This window comes from Ovis aries, chromosome 6 (genome assembly GCF_016772045.2).
Source record: "Ovis aries strain OAR_USU_Benz2616 breed Rambouillet chromosome 6, ARS-UI_Ramb_v3.0, whole genome shotgun sequence".
In the NCBI taxonomy this organism is placed as follows: domain Eukaryota; kingdom Metazoa; phylum Chordata; class Mammalia; order Artiodactyla; family Bovidae; genus Ovis; species Ovis aries.
This window is the reverse complement of record NC_056059.1, coordinates 115,742,222-115,750,670: the sequence shown is the minus strand read 5'-3', so window position 1 is coordinate 115,750,670 and position 8,449 is coordinate 115,742,222. Positions and strand designations below refer to the sequence as shown.

The window sequence follows — 8,449 nt, the reverse complement described above, 5'->3', positions numbered from 1 at the left end:
CGACGGGAAAGGCGAGCGAGGCGGCTGCCCGGCCGGCTGTCGGCACGCACCCGCTCCGGGCCGATCGCAGTCTGGCAAGGAGGCCGCTGCCTGCCCCGCGGGGCCCGACGCCAGCGCTCCGGGCAGCGGCTCTAGGGTCGGGCCGCGCGTGCGCCAGAAAGTCGCGCGCCACGGTCCCCAGCGGGGACCGGGACCGGCCGCGCCCCGGGCGCCCAGAACCCCGAGGAGCCCGGCAGAGTTCGACGGACCCAAGGCCGCGATGCCGGACGAGCTGACGGAGCCCGGGCGCGCCACGCCGGCCCGCGCCTCCTCCTTCCTCATCGAGAACCTGCTGGCGGCCGAGGCCAAGGGCGCCGGGAGCGGGGCCCAGGGCGGCGGCGGCCGCGAGGAGGAGAGCGACGACGACGACGATCCTGAGGACGAGGACGCGGGGCGGGCGAGGCGGCGGCGGCTGCAGCGGCGGAGGCAGCTGCGCGCGGGCTCCGGGCCGAGCGGGGAGGCGCGGGCCCGCGCGCTGCTTGGGCCGGGCGCGCTGGGCCTCGGTCCCCGGCCGCCCCCGGGTCCCGGGCCGCCGTACGCGCTGGGCTGCAGCGGCGCCGCGCGCTGGTACTCGCGGTCGCACGGAGGCTATGGAGGCGGCCTCAGCCCTGACAGTGAGTGGGGCGTGGGGAGGGGTGGCCCGGGTGGTGGGGCCCGGCTTCTTCCCATCCCGTTTGCTCCGGGACTTTGGGTTCGTTGGCAGCCTTTCTGGGCCGCCCTCCTCCTGTGTCTGTGGTGGGCTCTGCCCCTGGTTGAGCAGGTTTGGAGGCCCATTCTCCAGGGCAGGGTCCCCCACGCAGGGAGAAGCTTTGGCAGGGTCTGGGTTTCGCCCATAGCCTTGGGAGAGCAATCTGGGGACAGGGGACAACAGCTAAGAAGAGGAAAGAAAGGGAGGGTGAAATAGAACCGAGAACAAGAGGACACGCGAGGGGACAAGGTGGGGAGAGGCCGGAGCGAAGAGGGAAGAGCGGGAGAAAGGTGTTGGGAGAGGAGGAAGGCGAAGTGGGGAGAGAGGAGGTGAGACAGAAGGCCGAAAAGAAAGCGGTACGTGCCAGGGAGACAGCAAAGATAAAGGGCGGGAGACCCGGCAGAGTCAAACTCAGCAAGATGAAGGGGGCACGGCGTGGGGGGAGCCCCTGCTCTGCAGCGCGGGGTGAGGGTGGTGGGCTTCCACAGAAGCTGTGTCCGCAAAGCCTCCTCCGCCAGCCGCAGACCGGGCCTGGGGCAGGGGCCTAGATCTCCCTGTGGGGCCAGCTGTGCCAGGCAAGGAGGCTGTGTTCCGAAGCACCCCCTCTCCCTTCTCTGCCCCTCCCCCTCCCTTGCCTTTGTTCCCTGCTGAGAGCTGCGAGGCTGGGGGTGGCGGTTTTCAGCCCCAGGACCCACTCACCCCTCTTGCCCAGGCATTCTGGAGGTGCGTTCTGCTCTCCCTCTCCCCAGGGTGGCTGCCTCTCTTGGGGCCCTGCCCTTTGGAAGAAGCCCCCTCCAGGAGCAGGACTAGGAAGCTAGGCTAACCTCAGCCCTGGGCTTTGCCAGCCCCCGCTCCCTGCACCCCAGCGGAGGACTCAGGCTCCTGCTCTGAAGTGCTTTCAGCTCCTAGCAAAAGTTAGCACAAAAAGAGTGCTGTGAGTGGGGGTAGGTGGCTAGACCCCTGTCACCTCTTGGATAACCCCCTCCCTGGAGTAGGAGTGAGCACTTTGCAAAGGGACCCACCTCTCAGAACCTATGCCCAGAAGGTCCGGGACCCCCTACCCTCTTCATTTTGCTTCCAGGAAGCTTGAGCAGGCCTGTTTGGTTACTTGCCCTGAAACTGAGTGATCAAATGTGGTGCCCTTCCGGGGGTGTTTCTGAAACGGTCTCACAGGGTGAAATGTGTTCCCCTCCTGCCCCTAGAGTTTCGCCCCAGCCCTAGCCCCACCAGCAGCCCTCAGAGACTTGGTCCTTCCTAGTTCGTATAATGCGGGTTGGGGGTCCCTGTTTTGAACCAGAGCTGGCAGGCCTGGCTTGGCTTCCTGTGGCAATACAAGGGCCTCTGAATCTGGAGACCCCCCCATATCGGGGGTGCACATGCCAGCCTGGAACCTGACCCCTCTTTGGACACAGTGAGGGCTCACACCACCGGCACCAGGGACACAGCACCCCTGCGCGGCTGCTGGGTGTGGGGCGTATGCACCAAGCTGCTCACACCAGCTCACCAGTGTCTGTCGGGCGCTCACACTTCGGGCACACTGCTGCTTTCGGTGGGCTGGCCTGGCCAGACTCGACTTGACTGCGGGAATGCCAACCTGGGGCCTGTGTGCACGCAGAAGGCTCAGCCCGAGGCAGAAGGGACGCTGGCCTGAGTTGGCCTAACAAGCCTGGAAGTCAGGCGGCTGCCCCCTTTCAAGCTGAGCTTGGAGTCTGGACCAGCATCTGAGTCCTGGGCAGGCTCTCTCACCTGAAGCCATCATCCTTTGCTAGCCCTGGGGGGTGGGGGGCAAGGCATCGACTCACCTCTGGGAGACAGGGTGGAGCTTGGTTCTTGCAGCGTGAGCTGGGGTGGGGGGCATTGTGGGCTTCTGCACCCCCACACCCTCAGATTCAATCAGGGCCTCATGGGCTTGGGGTGGTGTGTGGGAGCTGAGTGTTTCTACACAGCCAGAGCTGCACTTGTCTCTCGCCCTCTGAGCTGACTGCGGGCAGAGAGGGCACGCCTCTGTGGATATCTGGATTAGGGGCACAGGAAACGGGGGTGAACAGGCCACCGGTGTCTCCAGGGAGGCGTTTTGTTGGCCGGTCGTCTGCATTCGCTTATTCTCCATCGATGGGAATGTTTCTATGCAAGCGGGAATTTTGCATCTTCTCCTAGGAGTGAGTGGGGAGGGATCATGGCAAGCCTTTATTTCTGGGTCTGGCGGTCTTGGCGGAGGGCTGAGTGCCAGGGGTGAGGTGGTCTCTGTGCTGGTTTTCGGGGTGCATATTTCTCGGAAGGACCTTTCTTTCCTCTGTGAGGTGAGCCCCTGGGGCCGTTGAGTAGCCAGTGGTTATGGGAGCCAGCCTTTTTCTTGAGTTTGTTTGTGCTTTGGTGTTTCTTTTCTCCCCTTTTTTCTTCCTTCTGTGGATGCGCCTGGAGCGTGTTCCCAGCGTGTTGGTTTGGAGCTTAGCTCAGGTCTTCAAGTTCACCTCTGGATGCCCGGCCTCTCTCTGTCCAGCGTGGGGGTGAGATCTACCGAGCGTGGTGGAGGACGACCCGCCGCCATCGGCGGAGCTGTCTGGGGACTGTTTCCTTGCTGTGGTCGTGGCAGACCTCGCGGGGTGCGGGGAGCAGCTGGCTTCAGCGACAGGTTCGCGGAGGGGATCAGCCTCCAGAACCAACCCATGTTCCCCCTCTTTCCCCCCTGCAGCCAGCGACCGGGACTCACCGGAGACGGGCGAGGAGATGGGCCGCACAGAGGGCGCCTGGCCGAGGGGCACCGGGCCGCGAGCGGTGCAGCGAGAGGCGGCGGAGCTGGCGGCGCGGGGACCGGCGGCCGGCGCGGAGGAGGCGGCGGAACTGGCCGAGGCCCCCGTGGCGACGGCGGCGGCCGGGGAGGCCCGCGGCGGGGGCGGCGGCCGCAAGAAGAAGACGCGCACCGTCTTCTCGCGCAGCCAGGTCTTCCAGCTCGAGTCCACCTTCGACCTGAAGCGCTACCTGAGCAGCGCCGAGCGCGCCGGCCTGGCCGCGTCCCTGCAGCTCACCGAGACGCAGGTCAAGATCTGGTTCCAGAACCGCCGCAACAAGTGGAAGCGGCAGCTGGCGGCCGAGCTGGAGGCGGCCAGCCTGTCCCCGCCGGGCGCGCAGCGCCTGGTCCGCGTGCCCGTGCTGTACCACGAAAGCCCCGCCGCCGGGGCCGCCGCCGCCGCCGCGCTGCCCTTCCCGCTGGCCCCCGCCGCGCCCGCGCCGCCCCCGCCGCTGCTGGGCTTCTCCGGGGCCCTCGCCTACCCGCTGGCCGCCTTCCCGGCTGCCGCCTCCGCGCCCTTCCTGCGGGCGCAGATGCCCGGCCTGGTGTGAGCATCCCCGACCTGCTGGGCCCACGCCCCGAGGCCAATCGGGACTTGTGTGGACTCGCCCTCCGGGGGCGTGGCGGCGGCGGCGGTGGAGCCTGGGGGCCTTCGGTCGATCGGGGGTTAGGGGGCGCTCCGGTGGACCCACTGCGCCTCCAGAGCGCAGGCTGCCGCCTCGGGGGCCGTGCCCTACTATCGGCCAGAATGTAACAGAGACCCAGGTGATTGTGGCTCCACAGACAGTCGCTAGGCTGGGTCCCCGCTGGGAACACAGCATCACAGACAGTCGGCCCTGCAGCCCAGGATCCTCCCCTCCTGCGGACAGGCCTCAACCTCGGAGCAAACCCAGCTCTCGCCCCTCTGGAGCCAGCAGCTGGGAGCAGTCTCCAGCAAATCCAGGCTGCCCAAGATGCTTTGTGGAAGGGCCCTCTCCTACAGGCGCAGTGACCCTGCCCCGGACTATGCATCAGCGACCTCTGGAGCACTGTGATCAGCCTGATGGCCTTGACCTTGCATCCGGGCAGAGAGAGAGAGAGAGATTCCCAGGGAGCCAGTTCCGAGTTCCGGTGAGGGGAAGGGATGAAGATCCTGCCAGGCGGTGCTTCTGTCGGATTGTCCATTCCGAAGGCAGGGCTCCTCTCCCGGGCTGCGGTCCTTGGTTATCCTGGCGAAGACTTTTTTTTTTTTTTTAAACGAATCTACTTATTTGCGTATGGAATAAAAAGGGACATTTTCTGGACAGTTGCTGCTGCTTTGTAATCCCTGGGGCTGAGCTCCTCTCTGGTAATGCACTGTGGTGGGCGCCATCCCCAGCCTCCTGGAGCACCTTCCAGTCCTGGCCGGGGGCAGGTGGGTAGGTGGGCAGGGCAAGCCCCCACTTTTTGCCCAGGGAGGCCTTAGGGGAAGTCAGGGTTGGGGACGAGAGGGACCTAGAGTCAAAGAAGGGATCCTCTCCTATCCTGTGTCACTCAGTTCTGGGACCTTCAGTACAACCAGAAGTCAGGAGTTGAAGGCAGAACCTATCACTTGGCCCAGGGGGCTGCCAGCTAGTGGGCCTCTGTGCCCACGGCTCCTTTCTGCCCTGGAGCTGAGACTCATCTCTGACACGGGGGCTCCTTCTTTTGGTCAAAACAAAACGCTGGCACCAGTCAGCCCAGCAGGGCCCAGCGAGGAGCAGGGCTCTCTGGCCGGGGCCTCACCCCCGGACCATTGGCATCCCTCTTGAACTGAAGGATTCGGACCCTGGGCAAGGTCCGGAGTTTATGGGCTCTGAGCGAATGCGTATTGCTTAGCTCGTTGCCGTGGCTGGATCTCTGCAGCCAGCCTGTTGCAGGGTGGAGACAGTGGTCTCCTGAGTGAGGGAAAGATGCTTTATGGGGTGCTCATAAAGATGCTTTCAAGATGCTGCTCAAGTCGGGAGAGAAGCCATTCAGTTGCTTGAAAGGGTCGCTCCTGAGACAGAATGGAACCCCTTGGAAACCTGTCTCCACCCCCACTGGCTTTGGGTCTTGGAGTGGAGCAGACATTTCAGGCTGAGATACACATCCCGGTCCCTCGGTCTGGGGTCTGGTCGGTCTGGCCCTCGGAGTTCTCAGTGGTGGCGCCAGACAGCTCAGGAGAAGGCGCCACGGGGGTCTCCCCACCCTGGGGGGCGGGGGAAGGAGGTCCATTTGTCTGCCCCTGCAGCCCAGTTCCCTGACCCAGAATCATCCCCTGCCCCAGCCCTTCCAGTGGGTTCTGTGTGCCCTGAGGCTTGGCTCTGGCAAGCTGGTGCAGAAGGGGGGGGGGCTCCAGGGGGACTGTGGGGGCGGGCAGCCCGTGGCCTAGGTGGTCCTTGCTCCTCTGGGCTCTAAGGTCCCCACCTTCAGGCTCCCAGTGCCCAGGACCCGACCAGGGCAGGCAGGGCCCCTGAGAGCCTCACACCTCCCCTCCAACCTGGCCCCCCGCCCGATGCTGCATTTCCTCCCTTTGAGGGTGGGGTCTGCTCTTCCTGGAGAAGGGGAGAGCTGCCCTTTCCCCATCGGTTTCACTGGACTTTGTTAGGAGGGACTTACCATCTGTTTCCCTACAGTGAGCTGGCTCCTAGCTATCTGCAGAGGCCTTTGGTCCAGACCAGAGGCCACGGGCGGAAGTGTGTGCCAAGAAGACCTTTGGAGAAGCAGCCGCATCCCTGCTTCCTCCCCCTCTCTCTCCCACTGGGCCCTCTCGGGGCCTCCGCAGCACCCTTGGCTGGGGCTCCACGTGGGACCCTGGGCCTCTGTCCCTTTGGCGGCTGCACACGGTCAGTAGATATACCCCTGCCGGTTCTCTGAGAGCTGTGCACCAGCATGCCTGCGCAGAGCTGGCCGCACGGGCCAGCGCACGTCCCCGCCTGCGCACCAGGCTGGCAGCCGGGCAGTGCCGCGCCTCTGTGCTGCTGGCCGGCGGCACCGCACGCCGGGGCATCGTGCGCGGATACACGGAGGTAGCGCTGGGATTCGGCAACTGCGGGGATCCCAGGCACTCAGACCACGAATGGGATCCTTAAAACCCGGGTTACAGACGTGTTGCCAGCGATGCAACCGTTGGATTTGACTGTTTGGTGGTTGATGCTGGCGCGGACCCCCAGGTCGTGGCGACCAGACCGACCGCAGGGCACAGCGGAGCACCGTGTGGGGCCCACGTCCCCGAGCGGCTCGGCCGCGGCGGATCGGTCCGCACCAACCACGGCTCCAAGCCGGCTGGGGAGCCGCGTGGTCCCGGGGCCACAGGCAGCGAGGGACTGTGGGCCGCGTGTCCAGACCCTCGGATCTGCCCACTCGGAAGGAACCAACCTGGCTGCCCGGCCTGGGACTGTCGCCGGGGTCAGAGAGGAGGTTTTCTGCGCGGCGGAAGGACTGCCTGGTTCCGCGGAGGCAGAGACAAGGTGGGCCGGGGAGCCGCTTCCTTGCCTGCCAGCTCCAAGCTCCGCTGTGTGGGACGGAAACAGGAGGTGGGAGGGAGGCTTGTTCCCCCAACCTTGAGGGAGGGTCGGCAGCTGGAAGCCTAACGCTGAAGAGCAGAAAGTGGATCCAAACGGGGGGATCGGGCCAACGGGACTCCGGAAGCTGGTTTGACCCCCTAATTACCCAGCGTGCGGAGTGTCCCACCAGGGGCCGCACAAACCACAGCGAAGCCTGGGCGGAACAGGCAGCCCGAGGGGCTGGGGGGCCAGGCTGGTTACGAGCTGGGCTCCAAGCTCCAGCGCCAAGAGCCCAGGGCGGCCTCATCCAGATGCGCGCTGGCTCCGCTCCTGGCGGGGGATGAATGGCTTTGCTCTGTTTCTGCCCCGCGTGCCCTGACCCTCTCCAGCCCTCCAACCCTAGCTTCTCCTTACACGAAGCCCAAACCCGATTCCAGCCACGGTGGGTTGCCTAGCGGCTTCTAGCTGCAGAGTCCCCAAGCCCAGCTGGGTCTACCAGGCTTTGAACACCTGGGTGGACCTGCAAGTTTCCCTACCGAGTTCGCCCAGAATCAGACCTGCTAAAAGGGACAGGCAAGTCCCATTTCCCTCCCCTCCCCCCATCCCCCCTCTCCCCCCCCCCTCCCCCCCTCCCCCTCCCCCTCCCCCCATCTCCCCATCCCCCCTCCGCTCCCCTCTCCGTCCCCCCGTCCCCCTGCCCCTCCTCCTCCCCCCGTCGCCCCCGTCCCCCCGTCCCCCGCCTTGTCCCCCCCCACCGCACTGTCCCCCCCCCCCGCCCTGTCCCCCCCACCCGTCCCGTTCCCCCCCCCCCCCCCGTCCCCACCCCCACCCCGCGTTGCTCTGTGAGACAGGCACCACCTGACCACTCCAGATCCCGGATGAGAGAGTGAGTGGGCAGCACCTGAGCTCATTTCCACCCACCTTGTCCAAAGCCCTGGTGAGGGACTGATGAATTCTCCAGGAATTGCCCTTCTCCTACTCCGCACGTGGGGATTCATGGACTCCTTCCCACCCAGGGTCTCCCCTCCTCATCAGATACAGGTCAGGGGCTGTCGTTACCCCCCTCAACCTCCTCTCCCAAAGCTTAGCTTGGCTTCAGCCGGGGGAAGATTCCCCAGAGTCTTGGTGCTCTGAACCTACCCAGAAGAAGGCGGCCCACCTGGGTAAGGAAGGGGCTGAGCGGTCAGCTGGGGCCCGAGAGAGACACCAGGGCCCGGCCAGCTCTGCTCTCACTCCTGTCTGTAGGGTGTCTCCCAACCATCCTTCAAGGCCGTCTGGCCTCACCTGAAGATTCTCCCAAAGGGAAACTGGGGCTTTGAGGTCAGAAACCCTGAGGCAGGGACTCCAAGAAGTCAGTCACTGGGCCCCTGATGCCCAGATCCCCGTTCCCTCACCTGGCACTGCTACGGAGGCCAGGTTCCTGGTCCTGGGGGTCACTGCTCTCTGACG

The 8,449-nt window shown here is 65.3% G+C and overlaps 1 protein-coding gene across 1 annotated transcript; it reads left to right on the top strand.

The window, feature by feature from the left end:
- The first annotated feature begins 248 nt into the window (after positions 1-248).
- HMX1 (H6 family homeobox 1) lies at positions 249-4,871 on the top strand. Its single transcript, XM_027971412.2, has 2 exons — positions 249-653; positions 3,420-4,871. The coding sequence occupies exons 1-2, from the start codon at positions 260-262 to the stop codon at positions 4,064-4,066; spliced, it is 1,041 nt and encodes a 346-aa protein (XP_027827213.1). The 5' UTR covers positions 249-259; the 3' UTR covers positions 4,067-4,871.
- The last annotated feature ends 3,578 nt before the right edge of the window (positions 4,872-8,449 follow it).